The sequence below is a fragment of the Vidua chalybeata genome, chromosome 4 (assembly GCF_026979565.1).
Source record: "Vidua chalybeata isolate OUT-0048 chromosome 4, bVidCha1 merged haplotype, whole genome shotgun sequence".
NCBI classification, from domain to species: Eukaryota; Metazoa; Chordata; class Aves; order Passeriformes; family Viduidae; genus Vidua; species Vidua chalybeata.
In genome coordinates, this window is record NC_071533.1 from 28,931,441 (window position 1) to 28,955,697 (window position 24,257).

Genomic DNA, 24,257 nt, shown 5'->3' on the forward strand with positions numbered 1-24,257 from the left:
TTTCAAAGAATTTAGACGCTCAAAACTACTCACCACAGAACAAGTACCAGGGTAAGTGAAGACTTTTCCAGCCTGCCCTAAAGCGTAGCTCAGACACTACAGTGAACAAAATCTCATCCTGTTCCCTTTTGACGAAGCCCAGCCTCCCACACCAGCAGAGGTTTGAGATTTTCCTGAGATGCTGTCTGCAGTTTTTGCACAGTGGGGTCAAATCCTGATTTCATTTGTGGCAAACTTCTCTCCCTTTCACAGCATCCCTTGGAGACGAACTTCACCATGTCGTTGTCTGCAAAGCTGATGAGTGAAGATGAGTGAACCCTCTGAACTCTCTGCTCCCAGTGCCTTCCAGCTGGATCACTACAGTCTTCAAGGCTGGCGTCGGGGTGCGGGGTGGGTTCGTGCGTAGGACCCTATGGGATTTGTGCGGGGCTGCTGGGTGTGTGGGTGTCTGCACGCCTCGGGGGCTGATGCCCGCCGGGCTGTCCCTGAGACAGAGCCTGTCTGCGTGAGCGCTGCTGGGGCGGGGGTGCTGTGGGGACGTGGCTGCGAGCCGCGTACGCCTGGCGGGGCGCGGGCAGAGCGCTTTGTGCGGAGCGGGGACGCGCGGGGGGCGCCGCTCCCGCCCGGGCCGTGCCCACGCCGTGCCCGAGGGGCGGAACCGGGGCGGGACGGGGCGGGGCGGCCGCTGCCCCCCGGCCCACGCGGGGCCCCGCTCGCCACTCGCCGGTGGCGGCGGCAGCCGTGGCGGGCGCAGCGCGGAGCCGAGCGGAGCTCGCCGCCGCCGCGGGAGCCTGGTGAGCGGGGAGCTGCTGCAGGGGTGGGTACCGAGCCTCCGCCTCCCGGGACAAAGCCGGGCTGGGAGGGACCCCGGCGCCGCCACTCGGGGCCGGGGCGGGGCTGCCAGGGGGCCGGGGCGGCGGGGCTGTGCCGCTGCCCACCGAGCATGCGGGCGGAGGGCCGGGGCGGGGGTCTGTACCCGGCTCGGGGCGCGCTCCGGTCCCGACCGGCATCGCCGCCTGCCCCGGGAGCCCCGGCGGGCTCTGCCCGGTAAACTTTTCCCGGTCCTGGTGGGCGCCCGGCGCCCCAGAAGGTCCGTCTGCCAGCGAGAGCTACTTGGGCTGGGGCTTTGGGGCTGTACTTTGCGCCGGGGCATCCTTGCGCCGCAGCCTGGAATCTATATCCTAGGGAACAGGTAGCTGTTACATCTGGTCCTCGCCGGTGCCCCGGGGCGCGCGAGGGCTTCGGGAATGCCTCAGACCCAGGTCCTGGCTTTCGGCTTGCCCGGGGACAGACCCAGGTCCTGGCTTTCGGTCCCATATCCCCCGCCGATCCCGGCTTGTTTCCCCGCGCGGCGCCGCGTGGGTTGGTGTCGGTGGGTCCCCGGTGCGGACACGGGCCCGCCCCGGGATCTGGGCAGCGGGAAATGACGGCTGGAGACAGGGAAACCCTGGTCTTTCACAGGCATTTGGCAGAGCCAAATATTAAACCAGAAGTGAAGAGTTTCTTCTGGCTTCGGTGCCTGCTTCCCTCCCATTGATTTTTCTTTTTAATTTGCTGGTTCTCATCAGGACGCTTGTTCAACTTCGGGTGATGCTGGACAGTGCGTGCTAGATCTAAAAGGAAACAAAGGATAAAACATTTTTAAAGCTGTTTTCCCTGCAAATACCAATAACCTCATTGAAGGTGATGGAATATGCCTGAGAGTGATTCGCTGCCCTTTGGTTAATTCAGACTCTAAGAAGTCCATGAAAAGCCTGTCTAAAACAGTGTCTTCCCTAAAAGGAGACACACGGCAATCCCACCGATATTCCCCTTTTTTCCTGCTTTTCCAAGAAACAAATCCTAATTTATTAGCCGGCCAGACAGGAGTCTGCAGGTGCTAATGGTTTAGCCGATCAAAGACACCCTTCCCATAGGTGGCACTTGAATTTGGTGATGCTTGTGGGTCAGTGACTCCCTTCCCCTTCACTTTGTCCCATCCAGGCTCTTATTAGTTGTCTTTCTTTATGCCATGTAGTGTGGGTGGCTGTTAGAGGGGCTGGCCAGGGCATCTCTGAGCCCAGAGACAAGAATCTTTACTGCAGTGCAAGCTGGTTTAGGGGTGCATGCAATTGCAAAAGTGTCTGTAGATCTGGTGGCGTTCCAGTAAGCCTGCATGGAGGAAGTGCTTAAGGATCAGCCTGGTAAATTTTGCTCATGAGCCTCTAGGATTGGAGTGTAAAAGTGCCTGTTCACTTGGAGACCCTCAGGAAAGGGGCCTCAGTTTGCCTGGGGATCGGTTTGCTGGGGGATGATGACCTAAACTTGGTTAGATGAGGAAGGGCTCTATGGAGCCACGTGGGGAAATTGTGTGTCCTGACACCCATAGCAGGCGGCCGCATTCTCTGTCTGATCTTTCCTAATCCACTGAGCTTTGCGGAAGTCCTCCTGGGAAGTATCTCCAAAGTTCTTAGTTCCAGGTATCTAGCTACTGGCTAGAGTGCAATCAGACCTGTCCAGGAGGGGGTTGGCAGGGACAGGGACACAGGAATGCAGCAGGAATGTCTTGTTCCTGGGGCATTTCCCTCCTGGGGAAGGAAGATGGGAAGGAATCCTTGTCTGTAAGTAATCCAAGAGCAAAACGTTTCCCCCCTTGCAGACAATGAATCGTTTCAGCGAGCTGACACTGTTATTTGTGGCTCTTGGCAAACGAGATAAGAGCATTCTGCCAGACACTTGCTCAAATCAGTGCCAGCCCCAGCCCTGCTGATTGCCTTTCACTGGGTGGGAGAGAAGCCTTTGTGTACCACGGCAGTAATCACAGTGGTGCTTCTGGGTGAAGGAAGGTTGTTGCTGGTCCCCTTGGTTACACAGTCTCTGATTCTGGTCCTTGTGTCTCCAGGCCTTTTTATTTTCTGGAGAGAGGATGCCACTTTGGAGAAGAAATTTTTCCTGCCTGGCTCTGCTTGTGGGGCTGTGAACAGCTATTTCCAAGACCCCTTTTCTTTACCCTTGATCTAAACCTTGCATGAGGCTGGTTATACATGCTGATTAAGCAGGGAATTAAATCACATAGGAATGCTGCTTGCTTGATGTCTTCTCTATTACAGAGCTATGCTTAGAAGTTGAGACTTTTCAAGTGATTGTGTGGGCTTTAGCTAAGCTGTGAAAAAAGCCTTGTAAACAATATGCCTTTGTGATGAAGGCAGAGTAAGTGTAATTATCACCTGTCCTATTAAAAATCTTCCCATTTGGGGGCATAATCAAGCTAATCAGACAGTGTTGTGCTTTTCCAGATGACTAGGTGATCCTTTTGAGTGGCTCGGGAGCAAATGCAAAATGAGCAGTGGAGGGCAGTGCAGAAGACGCAGTGGGCTCTCAGTCTGACCCACGAGGATTTGAAGATGTCTGCGTGCAGTGACTTTGTGGAACACGTTTGGAAGCCCGGCTCCTGCAAAAACTGCTTCAACCCGAAGAGTTCCCATCGGCTGCAAACACCCCCAGACGTGGGAGCTTGTGGCGTGCTCCCGGATGGAGCTAGGACCAAGCCAGAGAGCCTCGTGTTGGAAGACGAAGGTATAACTACTTCCCTCTTCTCAAAGCCAACAATTGCTGTGAAGCCAACAATGATAAACTCGGATGTTTCTGACGCGTGGGCGGATGTGAATATGAATGCAGATCTGTCACAGGTAATGATTAATCCAGTCAAAGCATGACTTCCCGTTACTTACCTATCCTCGGAGTGCTAGGAATATCTGTTACAAACGCTTCCTTCCCTTTATTTTTCCTTCTGGTCTTGACTCAGGATTTTAAGCCATATATTGGTTTCTCAGTGTATCTTTGGGTGAAGCTGAACGAGCTGTTCCTCACAAGCCATGTGCAGAGGAGCTTAAAAATACATTGTTTGTTTAGGAACTTCCGGTTTTAAAATGAGGATGCGGGTAATTTTTCTGGGAAGTTTTACTGAAAAGACATCTTGTCTGGTTGCAGTCAGTGCTGACTGGATCTGTGGTCTTTGTGGGTGAGGAAGAAAGTGCCCTACCTTCCTACTCCTTCTTACCAATCTTTGCCACAGCAGTAATGCCCTGTGGGTGTAGCTCCTCGCCCTGACCAGTTGATACCAGCAGTGCCTCAGCAGAGTGATGCCCAGACTGCTGCCCCACTGCCTGTGGCTCCTATTTCCCCATGCCCCAGAGCAGAGTCAGGGCTCACCACCTTTCTTAGCCTCCCATTTCTGTCCCTTTCTTTTCTTCTAAGGAGTGAAGGGCACATGAGTGCGAGCTGCCATTGTTGGTGGTGTTTGATCTGTGCGTGCAGATTTGGCATGCCTGCTCACCAGTCCCTGCTTCTGAGCATGGCCAAGCTGCTGTCCCAGGATAACCCATGATAGTCTGTGTCTGTGTTCTGGAGTCACACACTCTGGAGCAGTGTGAAATGAAATGAAAATAAGCAGAGAGGTGCAAATATTCCTTCGCTCTCTGAATCTTTAATTGCACAGTGATTCACAGACAGGATGACAGGTTGGACATGTTTCTGGCAGCAAACCCATAGGAAGAGAAAGGAGAATGTCTTATTCCAGTGCATTGCCATTGTTGGTAATGCAAGGATTACAAATGATCCAGGAAATGTGACAAGTGTAGTTTTACCTGGAAAGGTTTGTGGAAATTAGTGGTGGGGTGAGCAGAGCAAAATAGATGGTGAATTCCAGAGTGCTGTTCTGCAGAGCTGGGCTTTTGTTTTTGCAGTTTGTGGGTTTGCTTAAATTTTGTCTTTCATTTTGCATATGCATATTCTGACAGGGAATTTGTCTCTTTGACCCATGCAGGTCAGTTGGGGTGTGATTTCTGGCAAGCAGCTCCTCCTGAAATCAGGAGATGCACAGCACATCTGCCTTGACAATTTTGGCAATGGTGGTGTGAGAAAGCCTTTCCTTCACAACCAGCCGAGCGACTGCTTGTCTTGCTGTCCTCCCAGCTACTCCATGGTGGGTCTGCGTGGCCTGGAGAGTCGAGTGGAGAGAAACGTCTCCATCCACAGCCTGGTACTTGTGGGTGAGGTGGGCAAGCAGGAGGACAGAGTTAAAGACAAGTTTGCCCTGCCTCATCAGGTCCCCTGCCCTAATCCATCTGCCTTGGGGGACAGAAGCACCACTAACTCCAGCAGAAACACTTCTTCCCAAGCCAGAGAAGGAGCAGCACTCCCTTCGGGGCGTGACTGTGGTCACATCTCCTCCATCTTGGAAAGCGAAGGGGGCGAGTACTGTTCAATCACGAACTGCCACAAAGAGCGCCCTGTCCCGTGGGAGCCGTGTTGCTCAGAGGAAAAGGCTGCACAGTGTGAGAAGGAGAGTCACACTCCCAGAGGGTGGAGGCAGCGGGATGCTCCCGAGATTCCAAGGCCAAGTGGCCGGGCAGTCAAGTTCAGCGAAGAGGAGCACAGAGCTGTGAACGTGGCCTTCTGCGTCATGAAAGACCAGAGTGATCATCTTCCCTATGCCCTGTGTTCAGACAGGAAAAACCTGGCTCTCCACACTGAGCCTGCCACCCTCCCTGAGACCACGGGGAGCTGCAAGGCGGTTGCCCTTGCTTTGTCCCGGGAGGATGAGGAGTTACCTGTCTCTGGGGAGCCCTCTGTCACTGGAGGCCCTCGCACTGAGGGTTCAACCACCCCTCAGCAGGCTCTGGTGGAGCCGCAGCGCCCTCACCTCACCGAGCCAGCCCATGGTGATCCCATTTATGCCGAGAGCACCAAGAGGAGGAAGGCACAGCTGAAGGCTGTTGGCAGCCAGGCAAAAGTAGAGAAGCTGGCCCATGGCGCTGCCAAGGAGAAAGCTGGTGGGTTGTGGCAGGATGGTGGCTGGGCTTTGGGAGGTGAGAAGGAACACCAGGACTCCACTGGCCAGGTGGCAGCAAAGATAACTATAATGACAGCACACACTGAGGATGATCACAAGACAATATTCCTCAGCAGCCCCGACTCAGCAGTAGGAGTTCAGTGGCCATGTATCAGTCCCACTTCTCACCCTGATTTTGGGACTTCATCACCTGCTATTGAGTCTGGACAGATTTTTCAAGCATCTGGATGTGAAAACAGCACAAGATTTCATCTGGCAGCTCCTGTCAAGACCTCACTTACTGAGAGTCCAGCTATCCCCCCAAAGATGTCCAAGAACAGCCAGCCAGGCAGTGAGGGGAGCCGTGTGCCCCCAGTCAGCTCCCAGGTGGGAAGGTGTGGTGATGACAACAGCCATGATGGAGTTGGCGCTCAGCTGCTGCCGAGGAGCTGTACTGAAACAGGTGCCTTTGGGGTGACCCCTTCTCCCTGCACTCATGTGAATGGGGTCTCTGTGGAGGAGTCCAGTAGAGGCCTGGCAGGCTCGTCCTATGACAGGAAGCAGAAATACTATAACCCAACATGGACCAAGCAGGGCCGAATAGAGGAGGAGGAGGAGCAGGAGGAGGAGCAGGAGGTCTCGAACCACGCATGGACAGTAGGAGCTGAGAGTGGAAGAGCTGGTGCCGACTTTGTGGATGATGGCCCAATACTGGAGAGCCAGACTGGAATGACCAAATCTTCTTCTTTCTCCTTTGAGTTCCCTAAAGACAAGAGCAATGGAGTGGAGTTTGCACCGCCACCGCCACCGCCAAAAAAGCAGTCTAGGTACAGCCCCGTGAGTGTGTGCATGGTGGTGTATTAACCCTTTGCAATTGGGATGGTTGCTGCAGGAGTTCATTGACTAGAAGGTGCTTCCATTATTTTTTCCTCCTTTTCTGTCTAAAGGTGGGCTTTCAGGACATGGGGGGTGACTGCACAGCTGAAAAGCTATTTGTCTTTTTACTCTGAAAAGCTGTCTGATCTTTGCAAGTCTTGGTTTGGACATCATGTGCACTTGTAAAAGCCCTTCAGGGCTGCAAGATATGGCCTTAAATCTGAATATTCAAGTGAGAAAAGGGTTCATGCTTGGGATGGCTGATGTTTCACAGGTCAGCTTCATTCTGTCTTGGCAGTTCCTTGATGTTGAATAGCATAGAAAACCCGGTTGCAATCTTCTCGTAGGTGGGACTGGGCAACTTTTCTTGAAGCTAATAACAAGGGCCTCCAAAATTGACATTTTCAGTTTGGCTCTAATGACCTTCTGCTTTCAAGGTGAACTCTCAAAGCTGCAATTTCCCAGGGAGGGCTCCTTGACTGCAAGCAGGTAATTGGAGCTTGCTCGACGTGGGCTTGTTATGTATGGGAGCCACCTGGCTTCAGGCAACCTTCTGCTCTCTGCTTTCCTGCAAGTCAGGTTTGCAGGCAGGGCAACTGCAAGCCCCAGAAAACAAAAGTGAGGGAGGGACAGCTGTCTATCTGGGAAGGAAACATCCCTGCTAAGCAATTAAAAGAACCTCAGGCTTACAATACTTAGTGTTCATTTAGTATCTGCAGCTGTGTGCATCACCAAACAAAAAAAGTAACCAAAAAAAGGGAAAAAATAAATAAAACAAAGGTCAAATGGGGGAAGAAAATTTGGTTTTCTCTCCATTAATTATGTTGTCTGACTATACTAGGGAAGGATACTTTCACCTTTTGCAGGTGTCCCATATTTGCTTTATTGTGTGTGGCAGTTTTGCTACCTAAAACTGTGCATTGCACAACAGATTTGACTGCAGCTCCTTGATTTAAAAGTCAAGAGAAGAAGGGATGGGTGTTTGGAGGAGAACTTGGCCTTGGGGTCCATGGTCAAGCTTATGTGTAGGCATCACTGACCTACAGGTTGAGACTGTGAATTTTCCATGTAGTTCAGGATTGGCTAACCCAGGGAACTACTGTTTTAAATTGGCCAAGAGGTGAACAAATGAGGTTTCTCAAGGGAAGGGAAGACATGAACAAGTGGATTTAGTTCTCCTTAATGCTGGGCTTCCTGCTGTGATGCGACATGCCTGCTGGAGTCAGAGGAAACAAAAGGTCCACAAGCAAATGAGCACACAGATGTATTTGCTTTTGTCCTCTGTGTGGTGTTATGACACCCAGAGGAGCATGGAGCATTTTCTGCCCCTTTGAGGGGCTACTTCATGCTCCTGGTGCGATTGGGCTGTGTCTGTTCTTACAGTTGCTTTTGAGTCATCCTGATGAAAGCATCTGTGTGCTAGAAAGCCTATGTGAAAGCAGGCAGCGAAACTGAGGTGAGGGAACACGTGGCATCCATGACTGGGATCTCTGGCAGAGCTGTAAACCCTGCCAGGTGGTTGAGGTAGGTGTTGGTTACCCCCTGTGGCTGCAGGGCAGGTTGTGCTACAGGTTTTTGTCTCCCAAGGGCCTTGATGCCTGTAGCTGAGCCCTGGGGCACCTTACTCAAAAAAGCTTAGTCCTGCCTCCAGCTACTGGAGCCCAGCTGGCTGAGGAGCAGTAAGGAGTGATCTGATCAGACTCGGGTTTTGCAAGCCCTGCTTTGTTTCTTTGCTTTGAGGGTGCTTTTTTTTTGTCTCAAGCAAAACTGTGGCTGCTCGGAGTGGAGCGTGTCAACGCAGGAACCAGGGTGGTGGGAGGGATAGCTGCATGCACAGCTGGTAAAATCACCATGGTGGCATTGTGTCACCCTGGATAGTTGTTGCAGCTTTGGGCCATGGCCTGGTGCTGGAGGAACATCCCCTCTGCTCATCGTGGGCTGCAGCCAAATACCTGAAGAAGCAGAATCACAAAGGTGACTCTGAGGCACATCCATGCTCTCCTAGTGCCAGGTGGCCTGGGAACGTGTGCTTGTCCCTGATGGAAGAACCACTGATCCTTCTGTCAGGCTAACGTACTCCCCACACAGAGAGAGCGCCTCAGCCCAGGACTGGTGGCTCAGCTGCAAAAGCTCCTTTGGAGGATGGAGGTGAAGCCAGTGTAGATCTGGTTGTGGCACGGGCTGGGGGCTTAGCAGATCAGGGTTCATCTCAGCTGCAGGAAAGGCATGTAACCATCCTTTTTCCTTCTAGATCTCAAGCTGCAGCAAGGCATTTGATTTCATGCTGGAAAATTAAGTTTGCCTGTTTGACTTTCCTAATGAAATTTAATTGCTTATTTTTTAAGGAAAACTTTCATGTGTGTTTGAATAGTTATAAAGCAGAGAAAGAAAAAGCGAGTCTGTAGATTTTGTTTTGTTCATCTTGGCTTTAACAATTAAAAGGGAAAAAAAATTTTACGGGGTAAATTCCTTCCAGAGACTGAGGAAGCTCTGGTTTGGAAGCAAGCTGTCTCTTAGGATGGCAGAAGGAGCTATTTCAGGAGAGTTTAAAAGTTGTCACAAGAAAAGGAAAATAATGAATATGTGCCTGGTTTTGATCCTATGTAAAGCTACTCTGGATCTCCTGCAACTGTTTCTTCATACAATCCTATTTTTCTGCTTGTTTGAAAAATTATAGATATTTGATGTCTGCTTGGTCTGAAACAGAATAACAAATAAGTATAATTATAAGGGGGAAAAGGCTGGAAAGGGAAGATGTGGTAGCTGGTCTTCTTCCAAAAGCTGGGAAGGTAGTTGGCTAGGGAAGGAGCTCACCAGGGAAACTACGATCCCCCGGACATATACGTGCAATGATGATTTAAAAGCCCTTTGGTGTAAAGTGCTCTAGTATGGCTTTCAGTTTCTTGGCACAAGGAATGAATCTTTGCTGAAATTTATGTCTGTCTTATGCAGAGGATCAGGCTTAAATGATCCTCGTGGTTTCTTCTAGCCTCCAAAACCTTGATGGCTAATTTATTTTGTGTGCCTCTTAAAGAAAGAAAACAGTGATGTTGTTTTACATCTTGAGCTGTTTTCATCACAATTAGTGCCACCTTCAAAAGGCAGTGGCGAAAAAAGCTTCTGAAATTTGCTGAGTGCGCTGGCACAGGGTAGCAAAGGTGCAGCACAGCACTTCCCCACACCTGTCATTGCTGAACACAGCCAGGGAGAAAGAGCCTGAGGAGTGCCAAGATCGCCTGTTCTGGTGCTGCTGCCACCGCTTGCTGCCGGAGGGAGTAGAGCATAGGAGTGTTACAGAAAAAACTGCAATGCTGGGAATTGGATCACAGGAGAAGAGCCAGGTGTTGGGAACAGGATCACGAGGAAAAGAGCCAGGTTTGTTTCTTGTTGGGGAGGTGGTGCTGGCTGGTGGGGCTGTGCTGTGTGTTCTTGCCAGGAATCAGTCTGTGATGGAGCAGCAGCTGTATGTGAGGCAGAATATTCCTCTTTTCTTACCATTCCTGAGGCACCCATTTCTCCTTGGAGCTCAGTGTCAGGGTGTATCCCAGTGACAGAATACTCTGGCTTAAAAGGTTGTGATCTATCAGCTTATCTTTTAGGAGAGTTTGTTTCTTTTAAAATTAAAGTCTTTCACTCTTCTGTGTTTTTCCTGTCTTACCTCTTAAAAAAGCACAGAGCTGGAAATTGAAATGAGATTCTTTACCTTCTTTACCACATTAGAGTATGCAGTGATTTAATTTTTGACCCACCTACCTTCTTAATTCTGTACCCTATCTGAATTTTCCTGTGCATCTCCAGACTCCAAATCCTTGTTTCAACTTAACCCGTGCTACATAAAATCTCTCTAGTACAGGGAGGAGTGGTGTATCCCTCTGAACAAAGCTAGGAGTTCTTCAAAATCCTTTATTTTCCTTACCTCAGTTTTGGTTTCTCCACATTTGCCAGCTGATAGCAGAAGGATAAGTACAAATCTAAGCTTCAAATGTTGTAAGCTCCTATATGCTGGGTTTTAATTTCCCTCTGCAACCAGGGGAAGATGCTGGAAGAAACAGCAAGTGGCAAGAAGAGGAAGATATAATTATTCATGTTTCATGATAGACAAGCATATGGTACAATGGTGCTTCCTCTTGTGTAATAATTATGCCTAGCCATATGTTATGTTTGATGCTGTAATACAGTCTGGCTTTTCTCTCATCTGTGCATTAGTTCCTTTATTTTATACTGGGAGGGGGTGTCTTGTTGACATTATCACCAAACACCTCCTGGAGTGCAGTTTGCTGTGTGGTGATCTGTGTGTGTTCTCTGTTCTCCGTTCCTCTGTCACATGATTTATAAAGCTCAGCATCTCTGTTATCTGTTCAGTCCTGTCATCTGTGCTGAGGAGGAGTGTTCTCCTGCTGGCACAGCAAGGCTGGGTGCCCCCGTGATGGCACTGCAGAGTGACCACGGCTCTGTGCGGGGCAAAGGTGCCTTGCACATCCTCCAGCGCTGCCAACAGGCTGCGCGTGGGATGGCTGTGGGAAAGGAGCGAGCGGGAGCCTGGCAGCTTTTCTGTCTGAGGGGCCTCCTGCTCTCAAAACCTGCCCATTGCACTTGTGGAAAGTAACCAGACCTCCGTGTCAAATCTCAGACAGGAAATTCTAGAGGAAGGTATGTCCAAAGTCCAGGGATTCCCGGAGCAATATCCCAAGGCATGTGGGTCCTCTGCAGTTAGTGGAGCCAAGCTTTGGGGCCCATCTCCACCATCTCTCTGAGAAGTGCAAAGCATGCTGTTGGTGATGCTGGAGTCCCACAGCAGCATTAGGTGGGACCCTAATCTGTGGAGAAATGTGAAATTATACACATGGCTACTGGTCAAATTGAGACACAGGAAAGATGAAGCAGACCCTGGCCAGCGGTGCAACCTGAGACAAGGGAAGTGAGCTGGGTCCCTTTTCAATGTTAAGAGGACTCCAGACAATGAGTTTGGGGGGGTTTGTTTTGTTTTAGTGTGCTTTTTTACAAGACCACTCTTTTCAATATTGAATTGTTTTAGGCAGGACTGTGAGAATCATGTGGAAAGTCAGCTGAATGAAATTGTTTATTATGGGAAAGCTTTTAAATAGGGAACTGGAAGGGTTGCCTGAATATGCCGGGCTGTTGCATGGAGGATGTTGAGTAATTGAAGTGTTTTTAAAGCTGCCAGAATAGCTGGAGAGCTGAAAATCTGTGAAACCCTGTGGGTTTAGGTTATTAGATTGGGAGAGCTGACTCTGGTGACCTGTTCTTTATGCACAGGCACACAATGATGGCTCTGGTGCTGCTCTTGGAAGTTGCTGGTTATGTTTTAGGTGCTGAGCTGGCATTTTTTAATTGATGTAAATTAACTACTGTTGCATCTTTCTGAAGAGGAATGTGGCCCACAGATGTTTACAAGTCAGTGGTGCAGGGCACAAACCCAGTGCTTCCTTCGGGTTTAAGATGGGTTGTGCTCTTTATTTCCAACACCCTTTGGTGATTTCCAATATCCTTTGGTGAAAAGGGCAAGACAGAAAATAGCCGCATGTGCCCTTGCACTCAGGTGAAGTGGAAGGAATCCTAGCAAAGCAGGGGATGTTTGGGTTAGCTGTAAATCAGAGTCCCACAGGCTGTTGCAGCCATGAGCTGTTCAGCTCTTGGGGTGGAATTTTACTGAAATGGGAGAGTTTGACCCTAGCAAGTTTTCAGTAGTAATTCTTCAGTAGAGTGGGCGGTATTTTGATCTGTGCAGGCTGCACCCTGGGCTTCAAGCAGCTCATAGGAAAAGAGGGAGATGTGAGGCAGAGGTAATTCCAGGAGGTATTAGCTGGCCTGGCTGTAACATCTGAAACAAGAGCAGGATGTCGTTTAAGCAGCAAACAATTTCTATTTCGGTGCGCCTATTCAGGAACTGCGCTTTACATCAGTCACGGTGGTGTGGGGAGGAAACGGGGCTCTCTCTGCATCTGACTTCGCCAACGCTGAGCGCAGCAAGGGCAGCAGCCAGCACGGCTCTGGCCGCGCTGCGCCCAGGTTGCTCGGAGGAGGAATAGGTGTGGCTGTGCACGGCGGACCTTGGACCGCGCCGAGCAAAGTCTCATCTCTCTCTGAGTGCGGGAATGGTAAGGCAGCTCCGTGAGTTTGTGTTTAGTGATGGGAAAGAAACAGAAATGCACCGAGGTTTCGGGGGGGCTGGGGGAAGGAATGTGTTAGAAAACATCTCGTCTGTGTGAATCAAGAACGGATATCTCGCTAAATCTTCTTTTCTGATGGATTCGAATGCTTCTTTGATTCCTCTCAGGTCAGACAGTGTACTGGCATGGGTGTGCACCCTTGCATTTTTTCACCCAAATTACTAAATGTTAAACATCTGAGAAAGTTATAGGATAAAGTTGTATCTTGATAGTAAAAAAAAAAAAAAGAATTTAAATGCAGTTGGTTGGTTTCAACAGCATTAGTCATAACAGACCTAAACCCCTCAAACTCTCTGTCTCTCTCTTTCTCCCTCTCTCGTTTTTTAAACTGTGACTTGTGTGCTGCATTGTGAAGTTTTGTAAATCATCTCCAAGAGGCTGACTGTGATGAATTCATCACTGGTGGAAGACCAGTGTCTCTGCTGAAGTATACCTGAACTGGTTTTTAGAGCCTTATTTTCATCAGCCCTTGAGTATTTTTAGACCAAGGCTGCTCAGGCAAATGAGGAAGTCTGGCAGAAGTTTCTTCCAGGCTTCTCATACATTCTGCTCTCCATGTGGTGGTGTGGACACAAGAGTAAGTGCTTTGTCTGGATTGGGAATTAAACATTTCTCAATCTTCAAATAAAAATCTGTGTCTGCTGTGCTTGGGAGTTTTGGATGAGGAGGGGTCCCATGCATGTGACCAGGGTGCCACAAGAAAACGGTCATGCATGTCTTTTGTTTGTCTTTCTCAGCAGCCATTCAGCCGTCTGATTAGGAAACACCGGATACCTTCCAGCAAGATAGCTGGTGGAAGTCCTTTTATTTCTGTACAAGTCTGCTCCTAACCTTTTTACATTCTTAATCAATGTGTTGAATTTTATCAGTGGATTGGCAGTTTTACTTAAAAAATGTGGACTGATAACCTTTGTGTTCTGGCTGACAGAGTGGGAACTGTACCAATGCTAAGAGCATTTATGCTCTTCTGTGCTGCATGATTTTAACAGTTCCTGTTGTTTTCCAAGGCAGAAACATGAAGAAAATGCAGGGGAAATTCTTTATCTTAACAAAAAATCCTGCTTGCCTAAACTGGTCACTTAAACCATGACCTAGCAGGTTATAAGCCCAGTTTATGGTTGGTTTATTTATTTTTTTAGGTGGAAGCTACACAGCAAACTGCAGGTCTTACATTAAAAACTGTGTGGTAGGTTCTGAGTTTGGCAGACTCATGTTTTCTGCAGAGTTGCTTCTTCTTTTGTAAGGTGTTGGTTGTTAACTGTGATGCACGGTTGGAGATGATGGACTCTTCTGCTACCTATGCCTCTGTCATGCAGGAATGGGGTTCACACACCCAGCCTCAACCTGCCTTCTGTAAAATGGGAAGAGTGATGCTACTTCCTTCCTTTGAGAACTTTGTTGAAGGCATACACTGGTGGGTCCCCACTTCTGAGTGGCAGTGGCCAAAATGGGGTGTGGTCCAGGACCTCACATATTCTAGGCAAAGGAGGTGTAGACTGGGACTGAATGCTTTTGGCTCACCGGCTTTCCCTCTCTGCTCAAGCACAGCTAGTTTGGCATGGGGACTGCAAGCCTATAACCTGCTCAGAGTCTGTGGGATGCCAGTCCCCAGGTACTGGAGAAAGAAAAAAGTGCATAGGAATGAGGTAGTTTGGTGTGGTAAGAGACTGTGCAGTGTATGGATAGGCAGATACCAAACTAAGGCTGCTCTCAGCTTGAGTTTCCATGCAAAAGTGCATGCAGGGTATCCTTCTGCTATCTGTCTCCTGACTTCTCTTTCACTCTCTCTAGGCACACTCTGAAAATGAACCCAAGTAACACTGAGTTGGAGAGAGTCAGCAACAGCTCTGCAGAGAGCCTCAGCCCACCCTTCAGGAGTGCCCACGTCAGCTTCACGGCTGGCTCCAGCGACAGCCTCGACTCGGACACACAGACCGGCAGCGATGGCAGTAAGTGACCACCGCCTATGGGAGACGTAGCATTGTACCTGAGGCCCACTTCTGGGACAGCATCCTTGGAGCAGGGGTCACGAGGGTCCAGTCCCCAGCTCCCCCAGAGACCCTTCATTTTTCCACTTCTCCTACCCTTCTGCCTCTTGATGCAGTTTTGATGAATATGGCAGAGTCAGACCAACATCACAGACTTTTCTCTCTTTCATTTGGCACATGCCAATATTATTCACCCTGTAGATCTCCTCTGGTCTAGATAAAATCTCCATATAAAAACAATCCTGCTTGTGCTTTGTGCATTTCACCATGTCACAAGAAGCCCTGCAATGGAAAGTCCTACATAGATTTGAGGAGTACCAGAAGTAGTCTTGTGCTAGACATGATCTCTCCCTCTCATTGTGTTCCCAGCTATTTCTTAAGGGGAAAAAATCTGCCTGCACTCGTTTAACTGAGATTAAAAAATACTTACTATGAAGTCACTTTTTTTCATCAGTGCGTAACTTAGGCATGCACTAACGTGTTCACCAGCTCAGAAAGTATTTCCTTACCAAGAGCAACCTTCATGTAGTGGAAGTTCTGTCTTTCCAAAAGCAACAATGTGCAGCAATAAAATTAAGAGCCAGAGCTCTGAAAACTCTGTTTTTCCACCACTAGCTTGGAGTCTGAGAGTGAGACCTTGCCAGGAAATTGTACAGGGGTAAGAAAAACTCACATATGTTGGATCTTTACTTGCTAGGCACAGAAGCATTTTGCTGTCAAAAATGATAGGAACAAGAGGCTTTCTCTGCCTTCACTAACAGAAGCAACTGTTTAAACTCATCATAGGAAAGATGAGTTTTTAAATGAACACTTGAATGCAGTTTGTCTTGCTGATGCAAGCAAGAAGCTGTGCAATCAGTCACTGAGTGAGGTGAGCTCAAATTAATTGGCTATGCTGTCAGATGTTAAAATATGAAGTGGGGGGAAGCCCTTAACACGCAGAAAGACTCCATGCTGAAGGTGCAGAGCACTGTTAGGAAAGTTGTGAAAGAGATTAATTCATTACCCTCTGCTTGGGGCAGAGCCCAGCAGCATATTAAAAAAACTTAAGAGCAGTTTGGCATTTGTGAGCTAGGCATGTGGACTGGTTGCCAAAGATTCCAGTGCTGACGTTTGTTTCCTAAGACTCTCTCAAGTAAATCTTGTCTCTTGAAACAGGGATTCAGCTGCATGTCCTGGCAGAGATGCCTCTGGTGAGGTACTCATGGACTACACACTGAAGAATTTCTCTTGGCTCTATCCTCTGTTAAAGCCCCCTGGATGGAAGTGGCAAGAGGTGCCATGCTGAATGATCCCTGCCTGTGGCTTTTGACAGGGTTTTAATGGAGAGAATCTTTCCTGTGGACCCATTAGAGTATGATGCAGATGTGTGGGTTTTCACTAAAGCTTGGAGCATGAATCTCAATTGTTAGGCAGATATTTCTTAGCTGAAACTGGAGAGCAGTCACTTGCCAGGCAGCTGGGTGTACAATGCAGGCACACACCTGGGGCAAGGGTCCAACAGGAGTCAGATAGCTCGGCACCCAAGCACTGGGGCAAAAGAGACATGTGCTGATTCACATTTCCTACAGAGCTGTTTCTGAGCATATTGTCAGAAATGGGCTGTTGAAACAGCTTTGCATGGGAGACAAACCTGCAGAAGCTGAAATCAGTGCTGCTCATTCCTGAGGTATCTCTTGGTGATGTTGGTGTGATGGGATAGATTACAGGAGGTGCATACAGAGAGCCTTGGTACTGGAGGAGACAAATGAAAATTGACCAGTGCTACTACAATCTGGTGAGGAGGGATAGGGCCAGATGGTGCCAGCATCCATTCTGGTAGCTAAGAACCAGGGGATCTGACCTCACCTCGTGTGGTCTCAGGTGGTGGAGCTAACAGGGATTGCTGGTCTAGCACAGCTGGTGCAAACCTGCAAGTGACATGCTAGGACAGGCTGGGAGTTCAGGGACCTGAGCCCCTGCACTTGGAGGTTGTACGTGATTGCTGGTGAGTCACTTGGGCTGTGAGGAGACAAGTGCCTTTTGCGGGCTGACACTGAAAGGGCCCCAGGGCATTCCTCTGGAGCAGGCAGAAAGCACTGTGAGGAAGTGCCTGCTGGCAGCTGAACCCCCAGCAGCAGCTTTGTGAGGAGGAAGGATCCTTTGCTACCACTCTGCAGCTTTGGAAAATATATTTAAAGAAAGCAATAGATCCTCCTATCTGCTGAACTATTTCCTATTTGCTTGGAGCAAAACCCCACCTTTCACCTTTCAAGGTTTACACTTGCATGTGAGTTGTTAGCAGGGTCTCGTTTGTCATTCAAGTGGCATAGATAAATTCCCTTGAATTACTGTCTCTCTTCTTTTAATTTCCCCTCCACTCCTCACTTGTTCTGTCTCTATGACCTGAAATTATTGCTCTTTATTTCAATGTCAGATCATCTTTTTGTCCCTTTTTAAATGTCTCGCTTCTTTTATGGCATGTAAGTGTATTGCCCATCTCCATTGTGGCTTGGGTAGAAAAGCAGCTGCTATGGCTGCCCAAAATGAGCCAGCCATCCCAACCCAATCCATGTGCAGTTGGCATGTGGAGCTGCTTGGGGTTTAGTACTATGGGGTGGGGCCCTCTGAGCAAAGAATAAGCTGGGAAACAGGCCGTGGGGGGAAGGCCAGATTTTTTTCAGCTAGATAGAAATTGCCAAAATCCCAGGCTTGCTCAGCAACTCTTCCCCAGTGTGAAGCAGAGAGAAAGGTTCGATATACTTGGAGTGCTCCAGTACAGCCAGAGGGCTGGAGCTGTGTGCCATGAGTCACTCTCTCCTTATCATGCCCTGCTGCTGAAGCACTGGGTGGCAGCTCCCAGGTGAGAGAGGCTGTGTTTAAAAGATTGTCCTTGTATCAAGTGCTTCATTCTTACCTCCCTGTGGATGACATCACAGCTTAAATATTTACCCTCTACTACCTTTTTACTACTGTATATGCAGTTCATAGGGGAATGGTTTCAAGGGTGGGGAAGTGCATTTCTCTGGATGGCTGGTTGCAGCCTGCTTTGCAAACCTGCCCTATTAAACTGGATTAAATCCCTAACCTCTCCAGTAAAACTTAGCAGTTGTGAGCAGCTGAAGACTATGAACTGGGTTCAGATGTAACTTGGCTTGCTGCTTTTCTTCCCAGCCAGGGCCCTGGGGATGGCAGGGATATGGAGAAGGACCTGTGCTCTCAGCCTGCAAGGGCCACTCATGGCATCTTCTTGTGTGTTGTTATCTCCTAGGACACTCATCTGAGCCGAACCACTCGCCCCCTCCAGTTGAGAGCCAAGTATTTCCCTCTGTCCCGTTCCTTCCTGTCTCCACTGAGGACGGTCCCTCCTCTGCCCCCAGCTGCCCACCCCCTCTGCCCCAGAAGAAGACAGTGATCAGAACTGTGTCTTCTCCAGATGGCTTTTTTGGGGGACAGGCATCTTCAGGAAAAGCAGCTGGTGCTGCCAGCCCCAGGCTGAATGTCAGCCATTCTGAGAGCAATATGTGCCTCCGAGAGGAGTCTCCCTTCATCCACCCAGCCAGCCTGGGGGGCCGCCCTGGTGCCTTCTCCTCCTCTGAGTCCCTGGAGAAAAGCTCCAAAGGAAACAGCTACTGGGGCTCAAGTGCTGGTAAGAGCACAGGGGCTTGTGGGCCCAGCAGAAACCTCCAGTCCCTCTCCTCCTCGCAGCTCAGTGTATCCAGCCAGGTGTCCTCAGCCTCCAGCCTCCACAACCTCCTGAGCAACATGGACAGCAAGGAGGGGGTGTACAGCAAGCTGGGGGCCCTGTACGCCGAGTCCCTGCGGCGCCTGGTCGCCAAGTGCGAGGACTGCTTCATGCGAGAGCAGAAGAACGAGCTGCACTTCAGCGAGAACAACTGGTCGCTCTTCAAGCTGACGTGCAACAAGCCCTGCTGCAACTCGGGGGATGCCATTTATTACTGTGCCACTTGCTCCAAGGACCCTTCTACTACCTATGCTGTGAAGGTAAGTTCACAGCCAGGAGGTATCCAAGCTTATCTCCATCTTTTAGGTGGAGATGTGTACGCTAGCAGCACACGGTATCTCATACAATGTCTTGTTTTTTCTGCTTGTATTTCTCACGGTGAAGTTAGGCAAGCAAATTCCTTTCCAAAATTGCCACTTTCCCCTTACTGCTTGGTTAATTTGGAGAAGGAGTTTTCATTGTAATAAATGCCAGTCAGATTTAACTGATTGCTAAAGGGGTCTGAAGCCCAACTATTTTCTCCCTCTGAAAACATCTTTGTGCAAATACTCTGTTGTAAACTCAGAGGCATTCACCCCTGATGACACAAGCTGATGAAAGGCTGCTCAAAAGACAGCATTTTTGCCTCTGCCTGCTTTTAAGTAGAAGCTCTGACCCAGATACTGAGTGCTTATATGATCTTGAAACTACAGACAATAAGATATTGCAGATCCCAATTAAACAATGCGAGGCTGACCCAGACATGCTGTGTAAGGTCAGGTCTGAAATACTTTCATGTAACTCCGTGGAATACATGTTTTGAAATGGAAACTTGAGGTGCAATAGTTCAGCTCTTTGAAACCTGGATAAGTAAGCTTATCCAACCAGTCCCAAAATCCTGTGGATTTTGGGTTCTTGGTTGATGTTGCTTTTTGAATACAGAGATTTTCATTTCCGTTCTGACTTAACACTGGGGACATCTCACTGCTGCTTATTCCTTAGATTGTTTCAAAGCCTAAAGTAATTTCCAAAAAAGCACTGTCAGAGATGCATTAAGGAAGGGGAAAAAAAGAAAAAAAAATCTCTGCTGAATAGTTTCCACCATTATGAACTCTAAGGGTTGTTCTAGAATGTTTTAAAACATCCCTAAGGGATGTTCTAGTTAAGTGGTAACTTAAAAGCCAGTTCATATCCTAAAGGAAGTAAAGTCAACCCAACAGGGGGGTTGTAAGTAATCAGAATCAAATTAGATGAGATCTTGCACCAATACCCTTAGTCCAGCACTCAGAGCCGCAGCTTCTCTTGTGTGTTATGCCTAAATCCATCACAACTTTCTTCCTGACGCCTAAGAACTGTTGTGCTCCTTTTCAATCTGCAGTACCCTATGGCACTCCCACACCTTTGCTTTTGCCTGCCGTGCTAGGTGGGGTTCAGTAGCTCAGCTCTACGGCTGTAGTGCATGAATTCTTGCCAAGGCAGAAACAGCACATTTCCGCCTCTTGACAGGACTGCACTTGTGTCCCTGTGTGTGAAGTGGGCTTACTCTGTGCCCTAGGTACACTGCAGAGTATCTTAACGAAGTCAAAGCCACTGCAAGGAGGCCATACTCTGTGCCAGCTTAGTGATGTTGTGTATATGTTTATCCATGTGCATGGATACAATTCCTGTGTGCCACCATCCCTTTGGCAGCCAAAGCAGGGAATGAATAATTGTGAAACAATTCAATTGGCTGATCCCTAGCTGCCCCTCCTGGCTTCTGGTATAGATTTTTTGACATGAAAGACATCACAGACCTGTAGTTAAAATTAGACTTGGAGAGCTCAAAATGGGCAGAGGCTCAGACTTGAGCCAAGGAGCCTATTGAGAAGCAGGAGCCAGAGTCTGAGCTGTGCACAGACAGACATGACTATGTATAAAACAGTTTGGAAATGGCTTTAGAGGAATTAAGCCAATATATGCTCCATGCCTTGGCTTCTTTCTCCACTAGAGGTGTGTGACTAAGCCAGCCCAGGCTCCTGCTTGGAGCTTTTAGCAGGGAGAATGCCTCTGGTGCAGCCAAAGTCAAGAAGAATGGCTGGATGGGGAAGATTTCCCTGTGTTCTTTTGGCTGTAGTTGTTCTTCCAGAGACTTCTCTCTTGCCAGGAATTCCCCTCCTTTTCCTATGCCTTACCTGACCATCCTCTGGGAGGAGGAACAATCAGGTTTGTTAGCCAGAGGGCTGGAAGGTCTGCTCTGCATTTGGTGACCTCCTGTGCATCGTGGGTCCCATTGCATTCATCTGCATTCTGCCTAGCTCTCCAAAGCTTGTCTTTCCACAAATAAGCCAGGGCAGGGTATTTTTGTTTAGAAAAGAGAGGACAATAGGGATTTGAAATGCCCCATCTCCACAGTTCTGTCTCATCTGAGTGAATTATCTGTAAATGCCTAGATTCAAACCCTTGCTAGAGGAATACAAAAGCGGCCCTCTTCTTCAGCTCCTCTCTATTCTTGTGTATATTTTAACTTGGAGGCAAAATTGATTTCTTGTATGGTTTTGCATGCATGCTGTGACTGGCACTGGCACGCTCCAGGCTTTGAAACCTTTTATGCTGAGTTTCAGCCTGTTGCTTACTGCTGTGGATGACATATAAACACATCACTAAATAAAGGGGGAAAAGAGTATAATAGAAATGCCAGAAGGCCCCATAAGCTAATGGATATTCCTGTAATAAACCTGGCTTTGAGTCTCTAATGCAGTATAAAGCTAAAATGGGGAAGAAAATGAGGATAGAACTCATGTAGGTTAAAGAGAATCCAGATTATAAAATGCATTTTTCTCCCTAGAGTTTGCTGCACTTTCACTTCTTTCTAGGCCTGTTGTAAGCTCCCATTTTCTCTTTGGTGTTTTTTTTGCCTGTGCTGAGGAGTACAGCTTATTGCTGGTTTCCCCTAGCCATTGATCAGGGGCTTGAGAGCAGTTACTGACACACAGAAGTGGAATGATTGAGGAGGATGTGAAAGTGGCTCCAGGGCTTGGGACCACAGAAGGATCAGGAGGGAAGAAGGTGCTGGAGGCCTCTGTCCACCCCTCACCACAAACAGCACTATTGCTCACAGTCACCTCACATTGAATGGGGCCTCATCCAGGACTGTTAACTGTCTCCAGAGATGGACTCAGCGTGTCTTCTGCCACAAGCTTTGCTTTTCTCCCTCCAGGAATGTCTCTTGGGTTGCAGGAGTTTATCTCAATGATATCCGTGATGTAAAAGCTATGTTGCTTCTGTTGGCAGTGAAACAAAATCTTCAGAAGTTATTCATGGTAGGACTACTGTCCTCCTTTCCTCCAGTTACTGGGCATTGCCTGGCAAAGGAAGCGTGCCCAGAAAGGCAGCCCAGACATCTGGTGGCTGAGGTTGGGCTGTTGCAGGACAAAAACAATCCTCAAGTCAGGAGATAATTTAAAGTGCTTAAGGGACCAATGCACATCTTGCTTCTGCTGTCCTGTTGTCTTCCAGAGCATCTGCAAATCACAGCTTAGCATCCCACCTCTCAGCTTCTGGTCTCTGCTCTGTCTCTGTTACTGGCTGATGAGACTTTTCTTTTGGTTTCTCTTCACAGATTTGTAAAACCCAGGAGTCCAAGGTAGCTGCTTCATACTGCAGCCCTGCAGTGCCAGTTCACTTCAACATCCAGCAGGACTGTGGGCATTTTGTGGCCTCCGTCCCCTCCAGCATGCTGCTGGCCTCAGATGTGGGGAAAAGCACGCTTGGAGATGGCTTCCATCCCTCCCGCACTGCCAGTGAGCACGACTGTGTGGTGGTCATCACCCGCGAGGTGCCGAACCAGACCACCGCCGACTTCGTGAGGGACTCGGTGATGCTCCACCAAGCCAAGCCGGAGCTGTACGAACGTCGCGTTTGCTTCCTGCTCCTCCAGCTCTGCAACGGCTTGGAGCATCTCAAAGAGCATGGCATCATCCATCGTGACCTGTGCCTGGAGAACCTCCTGCTTGTGCCCTGCAAGCCCCCCATGAGCTGTGTGAAAGCCAAAGATGACAAACACTTGCCCCGCCTCATCATCAGCAATTTTTTGAAAGCTAAACAGAAGACTGGAACTGGAGATTCCAAGCTGAAGAAGAGTCAGGCCCGGCTGGCCCCGGAGATTGTGTCGGCTTCTCAGTACAAGAAGTTTGATGAGTTTCAGACTGGTATTCTCATCTATGAACTGCTGCACCAGCCCAACCCCTTTGAGGAGAAGGTACACCTCAGGGAGCAGGAGTACAGCCCTGAGGACCTCCCTGCTCTACCCAGCCTGTCCATTTACTCCCGGGGACTCCAGCAGCTGGCCCACCTACTACTGGAAGCAGATCCCATCAAGCGTGTGCGGATCACCGAGGCCAAGCGGATGCTGCAGTGTCTGCTTTGGGGGCCCCGAAAAGACCTCATGGAGCAGCCCCTGAGCCATGAGGAAACCCTGCGCCAGGTGCTGCAGAACTGGGTGGACATGAAGCGTGCCCTGCTCATGATGAAGTTTGCAGAGAGGGCCGTGGACACGGAGCGGAGCGTTGAACTGGAGGACTGGCTGTGCTGCCAGTACTTAGCATCTGCTGAGCCGGCCTCCCTCTTGCACACATTGAAACTGCTGCAGCTGCTCTGACCTTGGATGTGTCTCAGAGGCAGCTGAGGGCTCCTGACTGCCTTGTGGCTAAAGGTACACAGCCCTTTCATACGTGAGAGGTTTGAACCTCAGCTGTGAATGCACGTTCAGCTCCTGCCCCGCACTCCAGTCAGAGTGCACACAGCATGTTTAGTATCCTCAGCACTGTTAGTTTGCGAGCAGGCAAAACTGGGAACCTACCCCTGTTTTGGGGGATTTTTGGTTTTTGGTATGGTAAATGTGGACTAATAAACTCCTGCCCGCGTGTGCATGTTTCTAATGAACTCACTGTACCGAGTTGATTTCTGTGCCTATGGGACTGTCCGATCCCCAGCTCTCCCAAAGCATCAGAGCCTTTTTGCCCAGGAACAACATCACGCTCTAGAGTGGGAAGCAGGGATGAACAGATGGCTGGTTCTCTTCAGGAGCAAAGGCAGTTCACATAATGCTCCTTTGCAAGGGAGAACCTGGGGCTTTCAAATTCACATCTTTTGTGAGTTTTGGCATCCATTTTGCTTCTCCCTTCCAAAGCAAAAATTGCTGCTTGTTTCTGTGTATCAGTTCTTTTTTTCTCTGTGGGCAGTACAGTATCACCTGCCTGTTACCTTCGTTAGATACTAATACAGCCTGGCTTTCCGTCCAGTGGTGCAACTGTTGTGGAGCACCACTGTTGGACTTGAAGGGGTTTGAGAGAGATCAGGGTGGGCCTGTTCATGGGAATGGTGCTGGGAATTACCCCTTGTAAAGCTAATGAAATGGAAAATCCCCAATTCACCTCCAGGGCCTTGGGGGGAAAGTCAGGGCCAGGTTGCTTTGCTTTCCCCATCCCTCCAGCTCCCTCCCTTCGCCTGGTAATTCACCTGTCCCTTGTCTAACATTTATTTAACTGCTTTACTGAGAGATGAGCTGGCATGTGAAAGGCTGGGGCCACTACAGGCTGGCAGGGTCTTATTGCTGCTGGTCTTTGAATTAGAAATGCATAGGGCTGGGTGTGCTGCAAACATGTTTCTCCAACAGATGGGATGCAGGAGCAGCACAATGAAAGGTGGAG

The 24,257-nt window shown here is 49.1% G+C and overlaps 1 protein-coding gene across 1 annotated transcript; it reads left to right on the forward strand.

Moving 5' to 3' along the window:
* Positions 1-744: 744 nt before the first annotated feature.
* On the forward strand, positions 745-23,465 carry PRAG1 (PEAK1 related, kinase-activating pseudokinase 1). The gene is made up of 6 exons (XM_053941869.1): positions 745-794; positions 3,276-3,668; positions 4,805-6,639; positions 14,671-14,828; positions 18,118-18,851; positions 22,169-23,465. The coding sequence occupies exons 2-6, from the start codon at positions 3,312-3,314 to the stop codon at positions 23,204-23,206; spliced, it is 4,122 nt and encodes a 1,373-aa protein (XP_053797844.1). The 5' UTR covers positions 745-794; positions 3,276-3,311; the 3' UTR covers positions 23,207-23,465.
* Positions 23,466-24,257: the final 792 nt, after the last annotated feature.

Bases quoted from the DNA above. Each gene is read 5' to 3' on its own strand.
- PRAG1 (XM_053941869.1), top strand. From the start codon at position 3,312: ATGCAAAATGAGCAGTGGAGGGCAGTGCAGAAGACGCAGTGGGCTCTC. The intron at 14,829-18,117 runs GTAAGTGACCAC...GTTATCTCCTAG, and splicing joins ACAGACCGGCAGCGATGGCA to GACACTCATCTGAGCCGAAC. The intron at 18,852-22,168 runs GTAAGTTCACAG...TTCTCTTCACAG, and splicing joins CTACTACCTATGCTGTGAAG to ATTTGTAAAACCCAGGAGTC.